The sequence below is a fragment of the Chiloscyllium plagiosum genome, unplaced genomic scaffold, assembly GCF_037043375.1.
Source record: "Chiloscyllium plagiosum isolate Xiang-an unplaced genomic scaffold, Cpla_swu_hap1 HiC_scaffold_6, whole genome shotgun sequence".
In the NCBI taxonomy this organism is placed as follows: Eukaryota; Metazoa; Chordata; class Chondrichthyes; order Orectolobiformes; family Hemiscylliidae; genus Chiloscyllium; species Chiloscyllium plagiosum.
The window spans coordinates 111,821,482-111,847,441 of NW_028270144.1; the positions used below are offsets into that span (position 1 = coordinate 111,821,482).

The window sequence follows — 25,960 nt, forward strand, 5'->3', positions numbered from 1 at the left end:
CACTATCTGATCTAATTCAGCCTACAGCTTGTAAACTCTGAGGAAAAGCTGTTCCCCCTTCAGACATGCTTGCCCTGGGTCAGATTGGTATCCAGGAGTTCCCACATGCTGCACCTTTGATACATCACCTATTCTGCATTAGTAATGATTTTTAATTATTCATATTATTTATTTATCAATATTGCATTTTCTAAGTATATAAGCTGAGGATAATCAAACTATGTTAAAATGTAAGAATAGAAAAGTCCTTAACTACTTAATAGAGTCGCACCAAACAGATGCTCTATAGAAGAGCAAGATTCAATTTCAATCAGCTCCAATGAATATAGCTCTCATATTTTGGCAGGGAAATCACAGAGGATAGCTGCCAGGGTTGTGTTGTGTCCATCTGGGAAAGCAGACATCACTATCTCTTCATCCTGCCTTTGTTCCTGATATCAATTTGCAAAGAGATAAATTCAAGAACTCCTGTCCCCATAGGAAAGCAAAATATGGTGATAATGGGGCAAGCAACTTGGAATAGAAATTCATTCCAAGTACTGGTCCAAAAGAGGTGGTGCAGCATCTGACACCAGTTATACACAGTGTCTAATATTATTTACCTTGTCTGCACCACTGCAAAAGACAAATTTCTACCTGTGATATAAGAGGGTGCCATTTCAAATAGCACTTCTGCTAATTGCTGCCTATTTCAACTTCACCAAGAACTATGGGCTTTCAGGATCACTGATTTTAAAATGACTTTTTCCATTGTCATGACCGCGATGGACTGAGTTTGTTGTTGGTCTCATTTCGCTACTTCCGAGGTCACAACAATATTTTGCTCAAGTCTCGAAATAACTAGAATATAGAATATCCTTTATTCCATATAACCAGTCATATAATTTCATGATATTAAACTTAGAAAGACAAGATCCATCAAATGATTTCTTCAGTAAACACAAAATTATTGATTTATTATCAACCAAACCCATTCAATGAAGATGCAGAATTGATTAACATATGCAATTTGTAGATAAAAGATTTATCCTTCAAAATAATCTAAAACGCACTTCAGGTAAAGGGGAGAAAGGAACAGATTGCTCTCTGCAGGGATTCACTCAAATAAAACTTTCTGGCCAATGGTTGGTATTCTTGAAGGTAAATACAAAAAGGTGTTGGATAGTCAAGAGTCTGTTGATCTGGTGGGCACATTGCTAATCATTCACGATTGCTTCTGCAGATCTTGGCAACACAGCTTGCTCAGGAAACAGAATACTGAAGGTTTATTTCAATCACTTTCCCAGAACAATCATTTTTTACCTTCTCACAACCAAGGTGTTTCAGTAAAAGGAGTCAACAGCTTGTCCTGAAGCAGGCTTTCCTCAACTAATTCCCAACAGAAAGAACTCTCCAAGCTGTTCCAACAGCCCAGCAGGGGATCTCCCATAAACACAGTAGAATATTGTTGCAATGTCCAAAGGCCTTTCAGTCACCTTTTTAAAAAACCAACTCAGATTGTCAATGTGGAATTTAAAATAGACCCATTTTTTTCACAATCCTTCAACACTCAAGCCCTTAAAGAAATATTAAATTTTAAAGTGCTTTCATAACATCTTGAACTGCAATATGTACTTTCTGCAATATGAGGGAAGCAAGCCCGTGATAATCACGATTAAATGGCCTCTGACACTTCTCAGATATTAAAACACTGCCATTGTTTTCAGTGCAAAAAAGATCCAGTATCACACAAAATGTATGATACATGCGAATATGCTTTAGGGTTGTTATTGTACTATTCTTACAATGACAACAGAGAAATGGGAGATTGCAGAGATCAGTGGGAAGTGCACAACACCTTACAGGAATGAAAATCCTCGACCGTCAAAAGCATTCTCCAGTTCACAGCTATCAGTATTCACAGAAATGCTACCAGTTCCAAACTTCCCTCCAAGACACACACCATCCTGGTTTAGAAACGTATCACTGTTCCTTCACTATCACTGGGTCAAAAATCCTGGAACTCCCTCCCTAACACTAAGTGTCCCTGCACCCCATGAACTGCACCCTCAATGTTCATGTGTGCAGAGAGAAGGTTGAAAGAAATCATGGAGTAATTTTTAAAATCTCTTCAAAGGATGTGGGTGTCATTGGCTGGACCAGCATTTATTATCCACCCCTAGTTGCTCAGAGGATGGTTATGAGGCAACTTGATAGCGAGTTTGGAGAAGATTTGTAGCTCAGGTTGAGGTTCTGGATGTAAGTTTGCTCACTGAGCTTGAAGTTGCGTTTTCAGACGTTTCATCACCATGTTAGGTAACATCATCAGTGAGCCTCTGGTGAAGCACTAGTGTTGGTGACCCGCTTTCTACTTATGTGTTTAGGTTTCCTTGGGTTGGTGACATCATTTCCCATGATGATGTCATTTCCTGCAGTGATACCATTCCCTGATCTTTTTCTCAGAGGGCTGTAAGTGGGGTCCAAGTCAATGTGTTTGTTGATAAAGTACCAGTTGGAATGCTATGCTTCTAGGAATTCTTGTGCATGTCTCTGTTTGGGTTGTTCTAGGATGGATGTGTTGTCCCAGTTGAAGTGGTGTCCTTCCTCATCTGTATGTAAGGATACTAGTAAGAGTGGGTCATGTCTTTTTGTGGCTAGTTGATGTTCGTGTATCCTGGTGGCTAGTTTTCTGCCTGTTGTCCAACGTAGATGTCATCACAAGGAATGAGATCACCACCGGAAATGATGTCACCAACCCAAGGAAACCTAAACACACAAATAGAAAGCAATCACTAACACCAGTGCTTCACTGGATGCTCACTGGTGATAGTACCTGGTATGGTGACGAAATGTCTGAAACAAACCTTCCAGTTCAGTGAGCAAACTTACATCCAGGCAACCTGATTGCTGTAGGTTTGGATTCACACACAGATAACATCAGGCAGATTTCTTTCCCTAAAAACATTAATGGAGTAGATGTGATTTCATGGTAATTGGCAGTGGGCTACATAGTTGCATTAGACTAGATTTTCACTAAATTCAAATTTCACAATCTGCCATGGTGAGATTTGAACCCTTTTTACAGAACATTAACATGAGGCTCTGATTACAAGTCCAGTGACATTACCACTACACACCACCTCCCCAGTGATGTTGAAGCACAATTAGGCCAGGATTGCAAGAAACAGTGTGCAGCATTTGGGCTCTATTATATACAACAAAAAATAGGAGCTAATTAATCAACCAGTTTGGCCATGTTATGACAGATGGGACTTCAATGAGGACTTTCTGGCCCAGAGGCAGGGACGCTACCACTACATCACTATAGCTTCTCAACAGATTTGTATGTTCAACATAAATTCATTTTCACTGTGTTTATTCATATAATAACTATTTATTTGCATGACTACATCTTAACAGCATCGCCTACAATTTCAGCAACAGGCTCAATTTCCTAATTAATTTACCAAATTAAGGAAGCTTGAATTGAAATGTGATGTCCTTACCTCTAGGTCAGAAGGCTGAAGTCCTACCTACCCTAGAGGTGTATCATAACATGTCAAACAGGTTGAATAGTTATGTGAGTTTTGGCTGTGCAGATACATCTCAAGGTGTTGGATTGTGCAATAGAAATGAAGTCCACATGGCTAATTGAAGTGGCATGATATTTATTTTCTCATTTGTGACATGTGAACACTACTGGCAATATCTGGATTCATTGCTCATTTCTAGTTGTTTTTGAGAATATGGAACTGAGCTGCCTTTTTGAATTGGTGCAATCTGTCTGGTGTAGGTACAAGCATGGAGCTGTTAGCAAGAGAGTTTCTGGAGTTTGGCCCAGCAACAATGAAGGAATGGTGATAGAGTTCCAAGTCAGTTTGATGAGTGACATGGAGAACAATTAGCAACAGTTGTTTTTCTTATGTTTCTGCTGCCTTTGTCCTTTCAGGTGGTAGGGGTCACAGATTTGGAAGGTGCCATCAGAGGGACCTTGGTGAGTTACTGCAGTGTGTCCTGTAGATGGTACACACTGCTGCCACTGTGCACTTGCCGTGGAAGGAGTGAATGTTGAAGGTGGTGAATGAAGTGTCATTCAAGCTGCTATGTCTTAGGTAGCCTCAAACTTCCTGAATGTTCCTTACACTGTACTCAACCAGGCAAGAGGAGAGTATTCCGTCACACTCATGGCTTGTGTCTTATAGGTGGGCAGGCTCTGGGGAGTCCAGAAACAGGTTACTCACCACAGAATTCATATCATCTGACATGATCTTATCACCACACTATCAATGTTATAAGTTCAATCGAGTTTCTGGTCAACAGTAACCCACAGGGTGTTAATGTTGAGGTGATTCAACAATACTAAAGCTGTTCGATTTTAAGAGGATAGAGAATCATAGACTACAGGAGGCCCTTCAGCCCATCGAGTCTGCAATGACAAAAAAAATCTAAATCTACTCTCGTCTCACTTTCCAGCATTTTGCCCATAGCCTTGAACGTTACAACATTTCAAGCGCTCTTCCAAGGACTTGTTAAAGGTTCTGAGATTTCCAGCTTCAACTACCCTCCAAGGCACTACGTTCCAGATTCCCACCATACACTGGGTGGGATTGTTTTTCCTCAAATTCTCTTTAAACCTGTTGCCCTTCACCTTAAAATTACCTCTCCATGTTATTAAAACTTCTCTAAGTGGCGCAGCTATTTTCTATCCACACTGTCCATGCCTCTCATAATCTTATAAACCTCAATGGGGTCTGCTCGAAAAAAAACCATGATTTATTTAGATTCTCTCTCATTGAAGATGGCCGTTGCCTACTGATTGTCATCACTTGTATCTGCTGCAGATTGTAAGCAGATAAGTATGGGGCCCTCCTAAGTGGGGATAAAAGCAGCTGGAAGGTGCAGAATTGGATTGGAGTACCTGCATCATATTCTGCCCAGGGAAACTGTCCCCAATTAAGTCTGGGGCACATTTAGTTTCAAATATTTCCAAATCAACATGTTCAGAGACATTATTATGCACAAATGGAGCAGGTAGGATTTGAACTTGGGCCTCTTGATTCAAAGGTAGTGACACTGCCACTGCACCACAACAGGCTATTGTCACTAAACTTCATACTAGGATCTTATCCAGTGGAGCCGATTTCAATTCAGCTCATTCATGAACTACTTGAAATTAATTAATCCTGAAATCCATCAAAATTTATTGGCAGCTCAAGGATGCAGTGGAACTCCTATAGCTCTCAAACCTCTTCAGGGCTGCCAAGCTAACACTGCTAGGCTTGTTTGTGGCCTTGTAAGCAGATCCATTATTATCAGGTACTAAGTGCCCAATTTTGGGACCAAGTTTTGGAATGTGAGCTGAATGTCACCCTCTGTCTTCATGTCTGACCTTCTCACCACCCCTTCATCCCAGAGCAAACCCTTCCCCATGACTCCCTTCCCAGGCCTCTCACCACTGTACAGAGATCCATTGGAGATGGATTGGATTGGGTTGGGTTGTGGAGCATTGCCAGCCCTCCCAATGGTGAGTTGTGTGATTGGGAATCCATGTCATAGTGTCATAGAGATGTACAGCACAGAAAAAGACCCTTCAGTCCAACTCGTCTATGCCGATCCGATATCTTAAGTTAATCTAGTCTCATTTGCCAGCACTTGGTCCACATCCCTCTCAACCCTTCCTATTCAAATACCCATCCAGATGCCTTTTAAGTGCTGCAATTGTACCTGCCTTCACCACTTCCTCTAGCAGCTCATTTCATTCACGCATCACTCTCTGCTTGAAAAAGTTGCCGCTTAGGTCCCTTTTAGATCTTTTCCCTCTCACCCAAAACCTTTAACCTCTACTTCTGCACTCCCTTACTCCAAGGAAAAGACTTAGTCTATTTATCCTATACATGCCCCTCATGATTTTATAAACCTCTACAAGGTCACCCCTCAGCCTCCAATGCTCCAGGGAAAACAGCCCCAGCCTATTCAGCCTCTCTGCATAGCTCAAATCTTCCAACCCTGGCAACATCCTTGTAAATCTTTTCTGAACCCTTTCAGGTTTCACAACATCCTTCCGATAGGAAGGAGACCAGAATTGCACACAACATTCCAAAAGTGGCCTAACTAATGTCCTGTACAGCTGCAACATGACCTCCCAACTCCTGAATTCAATGCTCTGACCAATATGCTCTCCATATGCTTTCTTCGCAGGACAGCATGATGGCTCAGTGGTTAGCAGTGCTGCCTCACAGCGCAGAAACCCGGGTTTGATACCAGCCTCAGGCAACTAGAGTTTGTACATTCTCCCCGTGTCTGCATGGGCTTCCTTCGGCTGTTCCAGTTTCCTCTCTCAGTCGATAGATGTGCAGGTTAGGTGAACTGGCTATGCTAAACTGCCCACAGTGTTCAGGGGTGTGTAGGCTAGGTGCATGCTATATTGCCCATAGTATTAGGTGCATTAGTCAGGGGTAAATAAGGGGAATAGGTCTGTGTGGGTTACTCTTCAGAGGGTCGGTGTGGACTTGTTGGGCCAAAGGGCCTGTTTCCACACTGTCAGGATTTTAATTCTAATTCTATCCTGTGACTCTACTTTCAAGGAGCTCTTTCTTCAGCAACACTCCCTCTGGGCACTACATTTCCAGCTGATATTACAATGCAGATCCTGTTACAGAATCTTACTTCAAGTAGCAGGATGCCTCATGGAAAAATCACAGCCCAAGCAAACACAATCAGCCTGTGGGAGTGACAGGTTGACTAACATTTCAAATCTCTCATATTCCCAATAGATGCATATCCAACCTCGGAGGTCATTTACACATGGACAAACGAAACTCACAAATCGGTGGTCGTGGCAGAAGATGGATCACGTCTAAATCAGTACGATTTATTAGGTCAAACTGTGGGCAGTGAACTTATCCCGTCAAGCACAGGTCTGTTTATACTTTCATCTGCTTTTGCTTAAGGATATGAGATAACATCTACTGTTTAATTCAGGCTTTTGAAACGTTTCAGTGGGTCAGTTTCTCTCCACTCTGTTCCAAGTGCCAATAAATTGCAAAGCTAAAAATCACACAACACCAGGTTATTATCAAACAGGTTTATTTGGAAGTATTAGCTGGAATTGTGATTTTTAACTTTGTTCACCCCAGTCTAATACTGGCACCTCTAAAACAATAAATTGCCAGTTATAATATTATGGAGACTACTCATTTTTAAACAGTTGAAAAAGGACCACAGAATTAAAATAAAACCAGTAAGTGTTGGAGAAACTCAGCAGCTCTGGTAACATCTGTGAAGAGAGAAACAGAGTTAACATTTTGAATCCAATACAACTTTTTCTGGGCGTATATCTTCCAATGTGGCCTTACGAAACTAGACTGAATGCAAATAATTTAAAATCTATTGCAGAACCTGCTGAATTTCTCCAGCACTTTGTTTTTCTTTCAGATTTTCCAGCATCCACAGTGTTTTGCTTTCATATGATTAAGGTTACTGAACCAATGTCAGATTTCCAACATTTGCTGGCTTGTTTTTACTTTATACTGGGTATGGCTACCATCCTTACAAAACCATTTCATATGTATGCTTTGTACTGAACTAGGGTAGACAAACAGGAGGCTGGAAGAACACAGCAAGCTATGCAACATCAGGAGGTGGAGAAGTCGACATTTCCAGTGTAACCCTTCTTCAGGGCTGAGGGTGGGTGTAAGGGGAACTACAGATAAAGAGGATGGGAGGGTAGGGTGGTAAGGTAAGGATAGGTGAACACAGGTAGAGGGTACTGCTACCTTGAGCAGCCTACAGCCCCAGAGAACTCAGCATTGAGTTCTCCAATTTCGAACAGCCTCCCTTCCTATCCTCCAACTCCTTCCTCTCCCTTCCACTCCTCTCATCCTCTGACCAGATTCATTCCTCCCATCAACCAACCAGGTTGTACCATCTACCTGTCTCCCACCTCCTTTATCCACAGCTACCCTCAGCCCCAGTCCTGAAGAAGGGTTACACTCGAAATGTCAACTTCTCCACCTCCTGATGCTGCCTGGCTTGCTGTGTTCTTCTCGCCTCCTGCTTGTCTACCTTGGATTCCAGCATCTGCACTTTTTTTTATCTCTTATACTAAACTAAAGCTCACTAGATAGTTTCAGTAAAATTGCTATTCTCCCAGGACACAGTTGGTGATGAACCAGCTAACCGAGCTGCTCCACAAACACTGTCTCCGTAAAGTGGTGTTGTTGGATTAAGGTGGTTTCTGATCATGGGGGAACCACCCTATAAGTCCACGTGATATAGACCAGGCGACCAAACATTGGCTCTGCATGACATCATCCCCAGTGAAAGGATCCTTCTGATTGGCTACTGACTGTGCTATTTCACACCCACGTGGCCGGCAGCTGTTATATAAAGTGATACAGACACACAGGGTTGTCTTCAGAATAGACAGGTGTTATTCTAACGTAGTTGTTTTGCTAAACTATGCTGAAGGCATTGTTTTACCTGCGTGAATGATTTAAAATCTGTTGTTAGAGCCAGTAACACAACTCCACTAAGGATTTGGAATTAAGGTTTAACAATTAGGGTTTTACTTAAATTATTCGGACAAACGATGGTCAAATACAGCAAAGCATTTGCTGTACAACGACTGATTTCACTTCGAGCTTTGGAGGATTTCCAACAACGATAGTGCTCACAGACTGGCATTTGTAAGGGTAAATGGCCAATTCGCAAACTAATATGCGAGATGCTTTTGACATTGAATGAACCAGTTTTTTTGCACACGCGTGCATGGGCACATGCTCGAAAGATTGCTGGGAAGGTGACTCAATGCAGTGTTTCTGAGAATTTAGGATAGATTCATCTGATTTCATGGCAGTTGAAAAAAGAAACATGAATTTTAAAAAAGTTAATACAGGAGCCCACACTGAAACATCAAGCAACCCTCGTCATGTGGGAGTTCCTGGTTGTGTGAGGCTGCCTATAGGAAGCGCTCTAACCTTCATGCCCTCTGTGTGCTCCAATCTGTCTTTCGGATTACACAAGAGGCTTGTTCCTTTCGCGTTGCGTGGTATTAGAGGGATTTTTATTTTCCTTTAAAAGGGACACAATTTTAGTGTTGCCCAAACGCGCTCACAGAACTCCACAAATGATTGGAAGTATAACAAAAGAGGCAACTCAGACAGAGCATGTGGGGAAAAAAAAGTAACACGTTGAAACTATTTACCAGGCCAGAATGTGCACCCTGAGGCGTTTTCTGCTTCCCTTCAAAGAGTACATAGACACAGCCTGCTTCAAAGGTCACTAAACGAATGATTCATTTGGACGCGGGGGACAGAATGGGATGTCTGTGCTATAACGGTGTTGGGTTCCTGGTACCAGATTAATTTGCAACGTTAACCTCATTCCTCGTTCCAAACAGGCAACATTGGTGCTGATAACATTTTTGTTTCCCCGCCCTCTCCCAAACGGGTTTAGGGTGACCGACAAAAGTCACTTCCAGTTTGGTTTATCACTGTGGGGAAGAGGCATTTACATTGACAGCCGCAAGGCGGGTTATAGTATCCGCTAGGCAAAAGTTGGTACTGCAGATGCTGGAGATCAGTCTAGATTAGAGTGGTGCTGGAAAAGCACAGCAGGTCAGACAGCATCTGAGGAGCAGGAAAATGGACGTTTGGGATCTGCTGTGCTTTTCCAGCACCACTCTAAACTTGACTATAGAATCCGCCAGGTATTCCTGATGAAGGGCTTTTGCCCGAAACGTCGATTTTCCTGCTCCTCAGATGCTGCCTGACCTGCTGTGCTTTTCCAGCACCACTCTAATCCAGAATCTGGTTTCCAGCATCTGCAGTCATTGTAGACTGGCGGATTCTATAGGGTAAAAACAATGTTCCAGAGACATTCCACATTGAATGCCCGCCCCCTACCCTCCATCGCTCATTCTGAGCAACATTCTGGGGCGAGTGTCCACAGCACTGGACAGATCCGCGAACTCTGACAGATGTTCATACATTTCAAACTGGGACTCACCAATTGACGACCATGGCCGCGTTATTTTCTGCAACGAATGGAATTTCCCCACTGGCTTTCAACAACATGATGCTCACCAGGACACCCAGTGCTTCTAACATGGTCCTGCTCGGCGGTCTGTCCCCCCCAACTACTGCTCTCTCTCTCTCTCTCTCTCTGGCGGTAACAAGTTCAAAAAGGATAGCAACACGGCCACATGAGAGGAGATATTCGACACATTTTCACTTCACACCGCGTGGCCTTTCCGCATTGTGCCGCTCCGTGATGTCTCAATGGGCCATGGCAAACACGAGTTGTCAACTTGTGGTCTATATATTTTTTTTTATTTTGGTAGTCTGGCGAAAGAATAATCCACAGGTTATTTTTGTGAAAAGCCACCTGGACGGGCGCCGTGTACCGTCCCGATCAGAGGACGGGAATCAGGGCAGAGTGGATGTGACACAGTGCTGGATGCAGATTGCAAGAAGGGATTAGTAGGCGAATAAAAATCGGCTTTCCAACAGCGAGCAGCAGCCGTGACGGGCATCAGCGGTTTGTCTCCAGCTCCAGCTCTCTCATGGACCGAGATGTGAAGTTATTTATGGCCATGGACATCACATATCCAAAACACCGACTGAACATGTTATGAATGACTTTTTTTTTGTTTTAAGTAATACATTTTTATTTGACTGAGAACCCTTTTTTTTCCCTTTTCTTTACAGAAAGAGTTAAACAGCAGTGCAAATATATATTAAAAGAAAGAACGCTCTATAAATCTGTCCTGGCGCACAGCTTATCTGAGGTGGAATAGTGGTGTAGTGACAAGCCGCACATCTGACAGCTGTTTTGACACCTGTTGCAGGATGATTTATTGTGCATTCTGGTTGCAATTTGAGAATTTGGGCTTCTGTCCAATACACCAGCGTAAGAGTCAAAAGTGAACGCGATTCTGGAAGTGGCAGAGGCCAGATACGGTTTTTTTTAAACGTTCTGTCAACATCCACATTTAAACTGTCTCCCAAATAGTGCATAGTTCCGTCGTATGTTTGTTCTACCAGGTGCCTTCCTCAGCTCCATTTAAAATAAATCTTGTTAATTTGGTCTTTCCTGTCCCTCAGTTGCTGTTGCCCGTTTTTGGTATTCTTGTGAATTGTCCTGGTGAGCGCAAAACTAGAGACCTCCACTAATGTTTGTTTGTTTTCCAGTTCTCTAGGTTCTGTATTACCAAACACGTATTTTTATACCTGAGAAAAGGGTATGATAATAATACCAAATCATATAGTTCAACTTATAATTAATTCATAAATTGGTGCTTGTTGACTGGGCAAGAAACAGGGTTAACCGATTTGGACAGGAAAATTTAAATGAAGTCCAAAGTCACTTCAAATCTATCAGAGCAGAAGTGGAGTGATTAGGTATAGAAGTCAGACTGGCAGCACTCCCAATTCAGAAGGATGTGCCTGCTAACATTATTTCACTAATGAAAAGTTAATGTGTTCTGTTTGTTGAAATCAAAAGTGGATACATTTTCTGTTTACCTGAGTATTGCTGAAGAACATAGACAGGATCCTGCATCAGGACAGATACAAGAATATCAAATTGGAAAGGAAACATCACTTTATAACTGTTGATTATTATCTACATCATTAAGTGACACATGCATGCTCTTCCCCACACAGCAGAAGCATGATTATTAGATTGCACCTCCAATGTAACTATTCCAACACTATCTGTTTTGGTTTAAACCAAATGTTCTCACTCCTTCAAAGGCATTGGCTCAATTCTGCACTCATTTAAAATATGATTTTGCACAGTGATAATTCTTAAAAAACAGTCAGGAATGGGAATCTGTGGACAGTTTTCCATTCTTCAGCTCCTGAGGTCAGTTGTTCTGTTTTGTCAGTAACTGAGACAAACACAGCCCTCAGATTGATCCTAATACTTCCATGGTCTGCATGTGTGCATATTTTTCCTCCTTTTCTTAAAAAAAGGCTTAGTTTTCCAACCAATTTATGGTTTTGTGATCTTTTCTAATCAACCTGTTCAGAGAGATGATGTTGCATACCTCTCGAGCAGATGAGACTCAAGCATAGACCTCCTAGCTCAACAATATGGATACTACCACAATACCCCAAGAGCTCCCACCAACAACATTTTTTGAGTATCAATTTAATAATTAACCAGCCTTATTGTATCAGTACATTATTGTGCCGAAACGTCGATTCTCCTGCTCCTTGGATGCTGCCTGACCTGCTGTGCTTTTCCAGCAACACATTTTTCTGCTGAGTATGGAGATGGACTACTTCAGTATCTGAGATGTCTCAAACAGTTCTGAACATTCTGCAACATAAGTGAACGTTCCCACATCTGACCTTATGATGGAGAGAAGGCAATTGATGAAGAAACTGAAGGTGGCTGGGCCAAGGATACTGCCCTGAGGGATTCCTGCAGGGATATCCTGGGACTGAGCTAATTAACCCCCAAAAACCACATCCATCTTCCCCTGTGCAAGGTATAAGACCAGTCAATGGAAAGGTTTCCCACTGATTCACAATGGCTTCAGTTCTGCTAGATTTCCTTGATTCCACACTTGCTCAAAAGTTGCCTTGATGTTAGGGGCAGTCACTCTTGCCTGACCTTACCATGGAGGAAATTGCCCAAAGAAAGTGGCTACTATTTGTTAAGGTTGGAAAAGATGAAGAGATGCACCAGTTCCTGAAGTCAAGTATTTCTTCCTCAGCTACCCATGTACTACGTATTTAAAAGGCTGGAAAGAGAGTGCCCAGAATATGAAACCTGCCTGCTAAACCGCCAGCTTCTGCAGCATGCTCAGTGATGTTGCATTCTTATGCTGTCGTATAAATTTTAATAAACACAGTTGACCAGGCTGTTCGCTTTGCAAGTATCTGACCACATTGCATCATCTTCCATGCAACTCAGTAATATTTGCAGTTAGATATTCTTGGTCTGATGATCAACACAGACTGCTTTGAGGGCCTGACAGTCTTCTATCTCAATAGCATCCAATCTCTGGACAGTAATCTCTGAGCCCCACCTCAGCACTTGATGGTTAGTGAAGGTGTCATAATGCAGTCAAACAAGTCAATTATAAATCTGTAAATCCTTTTGATACATGTATGTGTTAAGAATGGGAGAGTTTTCTGGTCAGATAGAGTGTAGTGATTGTAGTACAACAGCCTGTCCATGTTAGAAGATTCCATGTGCAGGTTCTGGCCACGAAGGGAAACCACTTTGTACACATTTTGAGCACCACTGGTCGTACATCCTATTCCTGATTTTTGACTCCACAGTAAATTATTTTGATATCCAACAACAAATCTCCATGCAAGTGCTACTCAGTGTTTCTATAGAAAGGTATTCAGTTCTCAATTACTTACTAACTTGTGATCTGAGCAAGTTAAGCATCAATGTTACTTATCCAACTTGTTTATTGACTAATAATTGAACTAAAGTGTAGTTGATCATCTCATGATAGCCAAAATGCAAACTCTAGTGCCTGAACTTGTCAGAATTCTGAAGTGAAATGGAATGTATCAGTAATGAGGTGGAGTTATCCTGTGCTTCCAAGAACTGGACTGGTATCAAAAGGAACAAATTGGTAGTACCTCTTGGGGTGACTTTTCAACTGGTTACCATTTGCTTCTGTGCTGAATAATAAGGTTCCAGGAGCTAAACTTTAAAGGTGAGTACAAGTAGGCAGACTAGTATCATCTGTCTGACTGCTGGCTGAGGCTTTCTTGAGACTATTTTGATAGTCATACTGCATTGAAACAGCCTCTTCGGTCCAACCAGTCTATGCTGACCATAATCCCAAACTGAACTAGTCCCACCTGCCTGCACTTGGTCCACAGTGCTCTAAACGCTTCTTATTCATGATACAGACCAGCTATTGTGCGGACTTTCAATCCTCATGAGGTAGGAGGCCATTGAATGCCTCAAACTATAGAAATAGTAGCAGCAGTAGGCCATTTGGCCCTTCAAACCCACTCTGCAATTCAATATGATGGTTCATCATCCAACTCAGTACCCTGCTTTCTCTTCATACCCTTTTGATGATTTTATCCCTAAAAACTATATCTAACCACTTGAAAATATTCAATGTTTTGGTGTCAACCAAATAAGATTAAACAAGTTGATTTTTAGAATAAAGTAAACTACTTTCTTCACACATTTCCCCTGTCGTGCCTCATGAAACGCTATGCTCAAGCAAATTTTAATGCACATGCCCCTTAATCCCATGCTAATCTCAAGTTTTTGTACTTCAGATAAAAAGGAGCATTTGATTACAAACTGGGGTGATTTCTGCAGCCATAGATGTAGGAACATTTTCTGAGAAAATGAGCGTTTTTGAATGCAGCATTCCTTCATAGTTAATTAAATCACTTTATTTCATAAATCAAGCAGATAAAAAGTACAATTCAGTAATCCATGGCAGGAAATGTACAGGTGATACAAATTAATCATGAATCAATTTTGATAATCATCAGTGTTCAATTAAAATCACTACGATGAGTCCTTGAGCAAATAAATTCAATGAACAAATGGTGTAAATGATGAAAGTTGCAGTCCTTATATCAAATGTACATTAACAAATTATTTTGGAATAATCCCATTTTTAATACCAATTCCTTTCTAATCCATGCTTTCTCTCTTGTGCTTTTCCCTTTATTTGTCACAGGCGAATATGTAATAATGACAGCACACTTTCATTTGAAGAGAAAAATCGGTTATTTTGTCATTCAAACCTATCTCCCCTGCATTATGACTGTTATCTTATCCCAGATGTCATTTTGGTTGAACAGAGAATCTGTCCCTGCCAGAACAGTGTTTGGTGAGTTTAAATACATATTCCTTCGATTTGAGATTAAAGCATGAATGTAAAATGTGCTGCATTTCCATCAGCAGTAATTTGTAATCTTCTGTTGAGCAAGTGGGTTGCGTTTCACAACTGATAGCCAAGCAAAATAATTTCACTGCATTTTTATTTTCCTTTGACAGATTATCCTCTATAGATTAGATAAGGTGGGGGATGATGGGGAGTTGATGTTTATTGTTGGTGACCAATGTTATTTCCTTAAGAATAAAACTTTTGAGGCTTATTTGATGAGATCATTAACTCCATCCAGTTAATCTTAGGGTGAGATTTCTTCAATCTGCTGTTTGTAGTTTAGCTACAAATGGGTAAAATGCATTTACAACATTTTTTTTAACAAAGAAAGTTTTCATCACCTCCCCTGATTGATGTGGTCCATGAAATATCCACTCTCCCTCCAATCTTAATTCATAGTCTCTGCTACTCTTCTCCCTAGAGAACGTTAAATTAGGCCTTGGGAAATTGCAAAGTTAGGGCATTGCAGTGAAGATGGGAAGAAACATTTATATAAAGAGCTTTAAGGAGGATTGTGGTGGTGAAATTTGAGGCAGGCGAAAGGGAAGACAAGCTAAAGATTGAAATCACTAAGCATGATAAGTATTTCTGCAAAGAGGCACATGTTGTTGAAGCTTTTTGTCCTGCAGTCATCAGGTCAATTTGCAAGAATACCAATTTAAAGTGAAACCCAACATTTGCACTGTATAAGTGTTGGTTTTCCATTCCAAATTGCTTTTCTTGCAAACTGTCCAGATGTGTATAAGATGAAAATGCTTAGCATACTTGCCTTTTTTTCAGCAATACTTATGTTCTATGCTACCAAACAATATCTTTTTAATAATAAGTTAATAAAATGAGATACTGTGGATGCTGGAAGTCTGAAATGAAAACAATACTGCATAGGTCAAGCAGGATCTGTGAAGGGAGGAACAGAGTTACTCTTTCAGAGTGATGACCTTTCGTCAGATTGGTATGTCCTGAAATGTTAAGCATGATGAGTTACATGCCACAGTCAAAAGACAGGAGAAAGAACATCTTAGAGAAAAATGCTGGAATGTATCTTAGAGTGGAAGAAGAGGTGAAGGTATTAGAGGAATAGACCTAGACATCACTGAACTGAAATAAAAACTGAAAGTGCTGGAGAGACTCTGGTAGTCTGGGAACACCTGTAGACAGCAACTGAGTCAATTTTCAAGTCGTATAATTCTTCTGTGAAACTGAAGTAGAAGTTCTGAAGAAAAGTCATATTGAACTCAAAGGGTCAATGTTGTTTCTCCGTGGATGTGGCCAGAATGCTTCTGATTTTATTTTGATCTTCAGCATCTGTAGTATTTAGCATTTATCTCCTCCTAAGCTGGCTCTGGGCAGGCATTATAGACAACAATTTAACTGCAAATTTATTTTTGTCATTGTCTACTCACTGCTGTCTGCTCCCACAGGAAATTGGGAACTTTGAGACCAGGTACTTTCTTTCAGCAGTGATCCTTGGAAAGCATATTTTGTAGATTGTAAACCTGGACTCGTGTGTATACATTGTGAAACCGGATGCAGAATTGCACCACCTGCTGCCATTACACTTTGTAGGTGCCAAGTGCAGAGAGCTTGGTCAGCATCAATACCAATGATTCGATGTGGTTTGAACTCCTCAAGCATATTGCAGCCCTAGCTTTGGAGATGGCAGCTGAAGCTCGAGAGGCTTGGTGGCCTAAATTGTCTGTTTGCAGATCCACACAATGAGACAGTCACTCTGCACCTTAGCAGTTACCAAACAACAATTGGGTGCAAGGCTGTCCAATTCAGTTGTGCTTCAAGCCAGCCAGTGGGTTTCTTGTTCTTTCCTGACTGAAATGATGTGCAGAATTACTGGGAAAAGGCAGGAAGGAGATTGACACTAAGTCAAAATGTTCAGAGTGATGATACAGAGATGGTGGGCTGAATGGCCTCTTTCAGCAACAATTCTATAATCACATGATTTATTTTTGTTTGCCATTTCCCTTTTCAGGGTTGGCAATGGCAACTAATGGGATCAGGTATCACAGCTGCTTTATTCCTTAAAGTAGTCATTCCTTTTTCTGTTACTCCAGCCATGAGTATACTACCTGCACTTTTCTTGAATGTGTACCTGAAGTCATATGAATGAATGGACCTTACTTATCATATTTTTTTTAAAAGTACATTTTCATTTGTGTATAAAATCCTCCATCTATTTTTTTTTTCAGGTGTAAATAACATCAATAGTACAAAATCTAGGCGTTAGCACCTTGGCTTTCAAATGAAAAATTGACATTTATCCAAAGTGTTGATTCCTCACTTTTGATTTTCTGCTGAATCACACAGCTATCTTTTCATGTGGTTGAAACATTACACTTTTCAATGTGTGCTAACCCAGTGTAGCACAGAATAACTCTTCCAAATTCAAAGTATGTACCTTGTTTGTGGTGATTCCTCAGTGACTGCATGTGCAGTCAGAATAAATTTCACGTAAGAGCTATTCAACATTAAAATGAGATAATCAATAGGACAGATTGCATGGAACAGTAATTTCCTCCAACACCAAGAGTAAACCTCAGCAAGTGCAGAGAGCTTGATCATGCAGGATAGTAAAATTCAACCTTGTAGTCCGTTATTTTGACTCCCTTCACCATGTTAATTTGCATTTCGATATGTAAGTATGGAATAGACTTCTTTCAATGACATGTCTGATGTATTTAATAAAAGATACCAGTAACTTAGGCCAGATCACCCTTCAATTTATCTCCCAGCTACTGGGAGAATACATGGCATCTGCTTGGAAGTGCAGCTGAATGCATGGATAAAACTGGAAACCCTCATGTAGGAAATTATTTGTGCACAAATCCACTGACACAAGCATAATGGGCTTAGCGTCTCACCTTTCTGTGTTATTATGTATTATTCAATTTTGTGCTTCAAGATTAACTGTATTAATGTAATTTGAACTTCTGGTCACTAGTTTCCATTTATCATCTTTGATGGATCCCATTGATCCTTTGATTTCTTATCTCAATTCATTTTAATTAAAACTCATGCTGCTTTCATGGATCCAGCTAATTCTTTTGAAGCCTGGGTCTTGGCTTCTTTCAAGCCCCAAGTCCACTTGCAATCTAGTTTACAAAAAATAATTTAAGACCATAATACTCCTGAGGATATAGGAAAGGTTGTCACACTGACCACCTTTGGACCTGCATTTATAAGGAGATAGCTGTTCTCATCTGAGACGGTATGAGAATGGCTGAAGTTATATTGGCATAGAGATTAGAAAGTGGCCTAACCAGCTATGTACATATGCAGAGGTTCTCATTAAAATATCTGATTGAAATCATTTCCCTTTACTTAAACCACCTGTATCAACTATTCCTAAATATTTATGTAGCCTTGGCTTCTACCACCAAGTAGCCTTGTCTATAGAAGGGAACGGTCATGAAGATGTCTTAGCACTGTCAGATGGAAGGTGAATATATACAAATGGTAACTGAGAACAGAATTGGGCATGATCATTGTGGAAGCCGTGTTGGGTAAGTTTCCTTAGAACATTGCCTGGCTCTGCTGCTGTTGCTTTGGCACAAGCACAACTGAAATCCTGATTAAGGTGCACAAACTGGGAGCAGAAGAGAAACCCCAGAAAATTCATCTGTGGTCAAATGTCTTCTCATCACTGTCCTCGAGCTGTTATTTTCTGTAGCAACATTCAGTGTAACAGAGTAGCAGTGTTGCACCTAAATGAATCTGTAAGGGAATCAAGGGTTCAATGGAAAAAGCAGGAAAGTGGAGTTGAGGACAATAAGATCAGCCGTGATACAATTGAGCAGATTCAATGGGCTGAATGGCCTGCTTCTGCTCCTATATCTTAAGATCCTTTGGAGTAGGTTACCAAAGAAATGGACAGTATTCTTAACGTCACACCTTGAAAAGAACCATGGGCTTAAGGGGCATCAAGGGAAGATTTTGGGCACGATACCAATGGTCCTTAAATTAAGATAACAGAGGAGAGAAAAAAAAATGAATTCAAGCTGTGTCCTTGTGACAGAGCATAAATGGTGAAGGCAACAGCTGAAGTCTGTAATTCAAGAAGTCACAGTATTTAACTGACCGATTATTGTAACTTTGCTAACAGAAGTATCATGCTAGCATGCAGAGATGAGATTAAACTTATATGTTAAACATTGAAGCAAAAATATAAATCTGAAACCTTTGAACTTTAATATTTGATGCTAAACATTAAATATCAAGGTGCACCTGTGAACATGATTGATTAGCAGATTTGCATCTTACATTACCATTGCTTTGCTTAAACAGCAATTAAGTTGCTATTTTTTAAATTATAACTGCTATGAAGAATGAGGTCTTTCGAAAAGTTTGCAATATTTTGCAAAGATGTTGACGTGCAAAGAATAAACAGTTTAATTTTGATTAAACTCTAAAGCTGTTTAAATCTTTAACTTTTCATTTTATTTGTTAATCTTTTCGAAGACGCAGGCTTTTCAATAATACCAAACTGTATGGCTATGCAACTCAATTATTTTTGATGGAGAGCAGCCAACAAATTTGAATTGCAGTAATGTCGCTTGGAGCAATAATACAATTAATCTCCCAATGTTATCTGAGTCTGGTGTGTGGTGTCTAAAGGGAAGTAAGATAAATTAACATCAAATTAACCCATTCAGCTAAGTGTCATATTTTCTACTCAGTAAAGGGGTGGGTCAGAAATGCCATGATAGAGGCATACACAGAGGCTATTCCTGCTTCATGCATGGCTGAGAACTGGTATCGACTCATTACAGGGTCAAACTGGTTTTTGAGAGCTAAGTGAGAGGATCCCACATCCAGAAGATTTAATCACTTTTTGTTGTTGAACTTTGTTGATTTTGACTAACAATAAAGGAGAATTATCATCAATGCCAACCTGTAAATATCTAAGAGACATTACTGTCTGTTTTTTTTTTCTCTTGGCGATGAGTGCTTGCAGAACTGAAAACATGTCAAGATACATTTAAGTATTTGAGAAATTTTAGATACCAGAAGATTATTAAAGGGTGTTGTGATGATACCAGGAAATGTTTGACGCCTGAGAGAAATCCTTTTCATATCCACTGGTGGTGAGATACCCTTCCCATTACTACTGATTGTCATAAAATGACTTACACCAATAAGAAATTATTGCTAGGTCTATTAGTATCACCCACTGCCATTTTATTTCAAGCAAAGATTGAACGTAAAATAAATTCCACTATTCCATGAGTATAATGGAGTGAGAGACCATTTGTACACCAGGTGTACTGCCATTGTAAACCTATCCATGATGATTCTGATACACTAAGCAAATCTTTATCCTATCTGGTTTAGACTCTAATCTGAAAAGTGTTTTAATGTGGCATTGCCACACCATACACTGGTCATCTTTATAGCTTCGAGGATGAGATTAAATGCTTAATAATTAGATTGTAGATATAAAATTATAGACAGTAAGGTGCTATGCATTTTTGTCCAGCAGCAACTGAATAAGGCTGCTCCAAATGAAAACCATTGTAGTTAGTATAGACAACTTCCATCAGACTGAAATCCACTTCACTGAGGTCCAATGATCAATTGAGGTTTTGTTATAAAATAACTGATGAAAATATGGCAATATTTACTAATTTTGTTGCTGTTTGCTCTTTGCTTTTGGGGAGATGGTGGTGTTGTGATAATGTCACTGGATTTCATTGATTCAAAGGCCCAGATGAATGAACACTTTGGGTCATGGATTCACTTTCCTCTGTGGTCAATGGTGACATTTTAAATTCAGTTGATTTGAACCGTATTTAGCATTTTGAAGCTCACCTCAGTAATTATGCCCTGAAAGTATCACCTCACTTTAAAACTTAGCTCCTTGGCCCAATGTAGGCCAATGGGTAGCATGACTCCACTAGTAGCTCTGGTCCATGACAATCTTTCTGTTTCAATCCAGGTGGCATCCCACTCTTGGAGGACCTCCTTAAGTATACCTCATCACTTCTTTTTCTTGGGCCAGCTAGCCCCCATCTTCCTCCTCTTCTTCTGACCGTGCCCATGAAACCTCTACTCAGGTGGGGCATATGTCTGGGACGTGAAAGTCCTGTCCTGCGAGCATCAGTTGTGCTTCTGTTACAATGTCCCTCATGATCCTTTGACCTTTCCTCTGTAGCATTCTTCTGTTGGCGATGCTGTCTCCACGCGATGTTGGCGATCTTAAGTAGGCTGGACTGATGAAAGACATTCAGCTTATGTTACACCTTTGCTATCTTCCTTCCATGTCTCATTGGCATGGATTGTGAAACTGTCAGCAGTTGTTGCAAAAGCCCCATCAGCTCCGCTAACTTCCTTTCAAAAAAGAAATCTGCTGTCCTTTCCTTTACCTTTGACTCAAGACCATCTTCACTGGGACATAATCTCACTACTCCCTTCCAAACAACAATGCATGTGTCCTGACATCTCAAGGACTGCAGCAATCAGAAGGCAGCACACCATCACCTCCTCTGGGGCAATTAGGGTGGGGTAATAAATGTTGGCCTAGCCAACAACACCTATATCCCATGAATAAATAAAGAACTGGAGAAATGCAGTTGACTCTAAACTGCCCCCTGAAATGGCAAGCAAGCCATTCATTTCAAGCGTATTTAGAGGTGAGCATCAAAATGTTCAAACTGCCAGCAATATCTCAATTCCATGAAAGAGTACAAGAAAAATTTTCAGTCTTAACATTCTCACCTACAATTTGTATTATTATTCAGACCATCCTTCAGAAAGATGTACAAGATTTTGAATTATTGTTACCATATGATAAAACTGCCATTCTTAAAAAAAACAATAAAACAAGTTAGGACAGGTAACTCTAATTGCTCCCAATGGTGCTGTCTTCCTCTGCACCTTATTTTGTCCCTATTACTGCAGCTCTGACTTTCAACACCATTCTCCTCCTCACAAAGTGAAATATGGAAGTTGTTAGTGGGGCTCCCTAGAGAGCAGTCTATACTGGGAAATCAGATAGGCCAGTGTATAATTGTACAAGATCCTGCCTGATCTCCCATCATTTTATTCTTGGAAGAAAAAACACTTTTATCCAACAGACATTTCAATATATTACTATGCCTCAACAATCTTGAGCTGTTTGTTATATTCATGTATCTTTTTTTCCCACTTAAGAGAGTAGTGGGGAACCATCAGACTGATTACCAAGCTGCTTGAACCAGTCACAGATAATCCTTTTAACTAACATGGAAAATGCTGGAGAAAATCTGCAGGTTAGGCAGCATCTACAGGGAAAGAGATAGAGAGAGTTAACGTCTTGAATCCAGTATGATGATTCTTCAAAGCTGAGTTCCACCTGCTGAGTTTTTCTAGCAGTCTGTGTTTGATTCAGATTTCTAGTATCTACTGAAATTTAGTTTTTATTTGAATGGATACTCCTTCTCTGGGCATTAGTACAGAGTGGAATTTGAACCTGCACCTTTTAGTTCAAAGGAAAGAAGACTACCTACTGAACCACAAGAACTCTGAGAATAAGCATACTGAGATATTTAGAGGCTTCTGAACAAAGTTCTGTCAGTCTGCACTCCAAGTAGAGCACCATGATTACAATGAAAGTGAGTCAGGTCAAGGGGTATAGCTTATATGTCGCTAAAACATGCACCTTCTAAGCGCAGCTGCTTTCAGAGTGCAAGAATTACTTTTGTACGACATAAATAAATTAAAACCTAATAAGCAGTGTTTTAAAATAAATATAGATTTATCATTTAATATGTGACACACAAACTTAACTAAAACCATATTTCTTGTAATTTGTCTTTTAATCTGTATATTGAGTAGTTCAGGATATGTTCCCATGTGTCTCAAATTTCAGTGTGTTTATGATCATTACTGCTTTGAATCCTATTTTGCAATGTACAAGCAATTTCCAAACATGCATAATGCTACTTCTATCAAATGCCTGCATAGCATAAATGAATCCCTGAAACTTGTGTGCTCATTGTCAGAAAATCACTATTACAAATTTGTTTGCTTTGTCTCAGAAGGTGAGCACAAGCCAGTAATGTTAAATCATAATGTAAAACTACTGCTGGTGGCTGCACTAGGATGTCAAGCCAATGCTGATTGTGTTCAGTGGCTGTTTTCTGACATGGATCCAGGAGAAATTAGCAACAGATCACACTTTTACTAATTCAAATCTCCATCATACTTCAATCATTGGATGTTCTCTGCAGAATCCTGTATTTGCTCTGTTATTGCTCAGTGTGGGGATATTTGAATTTCATAAGATATTTTATGATATTGCTGAAAGAACAGAGGTTGCTGAAGCTTTTTGTTTTGCACTCTCTAAGAAAAACAGAAGTGCCAATCAGTCAGCACCCTTTCATCCTGTAGTATAAATTGATATAATTGTTTGAAATTTAGTATTTTTGTGTTTGGCCTGATGAGTGCAAGACAAAAAGCTTTGACAACTTGTTTCTCCTTTTCAACATTGTTTAAGCACTGTATTACCTTGTGAACAGTTTACTATATTAAAGGCTATATAAATGCAAGTTGTTGTTGGAGAAAAATGAATTCTATGATTGCAAACTTTGACATCTCTTTCAGTATAAAGCATATGTAATTATCAATGTATATATCATTTGAACAAATTACTTCAAAAAGAAAATACTGAACCATATGTAATGTCCCAATGTTGCATTGTAGAATTAATCTGTTGGCATCCCTCAGACAAAAACAACTAGCTTTTCATAAAAGAGAAAAAAATAAGTTTCAATTTGTACTAAAGGATAAAAAAAGTTTGGAAACAAAACAAAATATTTTGTTTATTGACTTGAACCATGTTTCCACAATAAAATGATTGGTAGCTTTAGTCATGGCAACAGTGGTATCATAAAGCAAAAGCTCATATGTTCTGCTATATTTAATGTTTTCAGTTTGCATTTTAAAAACAATATTTTCAAGTTGCCTGATGGGGCACTGCGTTAACCCAGTTACCAGGTGAGTTGCACAGACTATAAATATCACTGTTTCAAACCCACTTCAACGTTCTGAGTTTGTCATCAGTTTGTGCCATGGGCTTAGATTGTTCCATGGGATCCCCATCTTATGAACGCTCATACTCACAAATGAGATCCCATATTACTTTTCACTGTAAGGCTCCAATGTGTGAAAATTTGCTCGTATTTACGAACTAGTATTTTTATAATATACTGTAATGTGTTCCAATTTGTGCACCAATTGACTTACGAACATACTCAGGAATGGAACCCATTCATAACATCCTTTATGTGAACATTGCCGTTGGAGTGCCACTGTGAGGATATCAGATAATGAGGAGGCTGGTTAAGTGGCAATATACCCTGTGATTGAGGAATCTATCATTAATACTTTGTTGCCCTGAATGGGGGATAGGAGAGAAATTGGTGCCAATAAAATGAAACTCTGGGAAGAAATTGTGGTGATGCTGTCACTTTAAGAGGTTATTTTGTCCTTTTTTTTATAAGAGAGGTTGTAAGGCAGAGGTGAAGAGCTGGCTACTGAAGACTACTTGAGTAAACAGCTTGGTAGGCCTTGGGTTTTTTTTTTAATACAGCTTGAATGGATGGGGCTAGCACTGACTGATCCAGATATCTAGGGGTTTTTTTCCAGTAGCATCAGAAGCTATTGGGATCTCAACAGAGTTGGAAGCTTCAGTGAATGTCTCCTGCCTATTTCTCTGTGATTCGTCTCTTGATGCTTTTTCCTTCCTGGATTGGAGAACTGCATGTGAGAATCTGTCTGAATTTTCCTTCTTTTGCCAAGGGGTGTGTTTATGGGATGTTACTGTTTTGGAACAGTTAATTAGTAATAGTTGTGGTATCTATTGTTCTATTAAGTATTCCACTTGAGTTAAGTTATTCTAAGTTCCTCTCTTTAGTTGCCAACTGTTTTCAATTAGTGTTTAAATAATATTGTGTTTTGCTAATGTCGAGTAGTTTGACCAGTCACATTCCATTGGGAAAAGACATTCATATTTGCCTTTAAAAACAGGAAAATGTTTGAGTCCAGACAACCTTCTTAGAATATTTTGTGGGGGTCTGATTTGGTCCAAAACAGAAATCAACATTATTTTCCAGGAAAAGAGGAGAGCAAAGTGATTATTGTTATAAATGTATTTTTCATCTTTGTTAATCATTCTGAATTATACAGTAAAAATTCCAAATGTTTTGATTTATCTCTATCTTTTATCCTCTGAACTGCAATTAAGTCTGGTTGTGACTCAGTGTCAAATTTTGTCTTGATGACACCAACCTGTGAAGTCAGTTGGTGGATTTTATTATGATAAAGGTGTTACTAAATTCAAGTGGTTGTTGTTGACACTACCCTTTTGTTCTTTCTCTTCAGGTGTAACCACGGTGCTGACAATGACAACATTGAGCATCAGTGCACGGAACTCCCTGCCTAAAGTAGCTTATGCCACTGCAATGGACTGGTTCATAGCAGTGTGTTACGCATTTGTCTTTTCTGCTCTGATTGAATTTGCAACAGTAAATTACTTCACCAAACGAAGCTGGGCATGGGATGGTAAAAAGGCATATGAAGCTTTTCAATCGAAGGTAAGAAACTTCAATGTACAACTTACATAGAACCCGAACATCATTTATAGGCTAGGATCTGGAGGATCAGTATTGAAAGAGTGGGCTCAAGGCAGGGCAATGAGAGATTGCCCAGACTCAGAACATGAGGGAAGAAGAGCAATAAGGATGTTATGGCTGAGACATTAGAATCATAGAATCATCACTATACAGATAAAGCTGCCCAACCAGGCCTAGCACTTTACAGTCACCCCACATTTACCATGGTCAATCCACCTATCCTGCAATCCTTGGATGCAATAGGCGATTTAACATGGCCAATCCACTTAACCTACACGTCTTTAGACTGTGGGAGGAAACCATAGCACCCAGTGAAAACCCACACAGACACGGAGAGAATGTGCAGACAGTCACTTGAGGGTGGAATTGCACCTGGGTCTCTGGTACTGTGGGACAGCAGTGCTAACCACTGAGCCCTAGTGATGATATAATTGCAAAGGCAGAAAGAGAGATATGGTAACTT

The 25,960-nt window shown here is 40.0% G+C and overlaps 1 protein-coding gene across 1 annotated transcript in view; it reads left to right on the forward strand.

Annotated features, from left to right (window-relative positions):
• Nucleotides 1–25,960, forward strand: part of gabra5 (gamma-aminobutyric acid type A receptor subunit alpha5) — a 112,825-nt gene that overhangs the window by 72,128 nt on the left and 14,737 nt on the right. Inside the window, 3 exon segments of the mRNA XM_043692281.2 lie at nucleotides 6,753–6,896; nucleotides 14,666–14,818; nucleotides 25,247–25,458. Coding sequence (XP_043548216.2) covers nucleotides 6,753–6,896; nucleotides 14,666–14,818; nucleotides 25,247–25,458 — 509 coding nt within the window.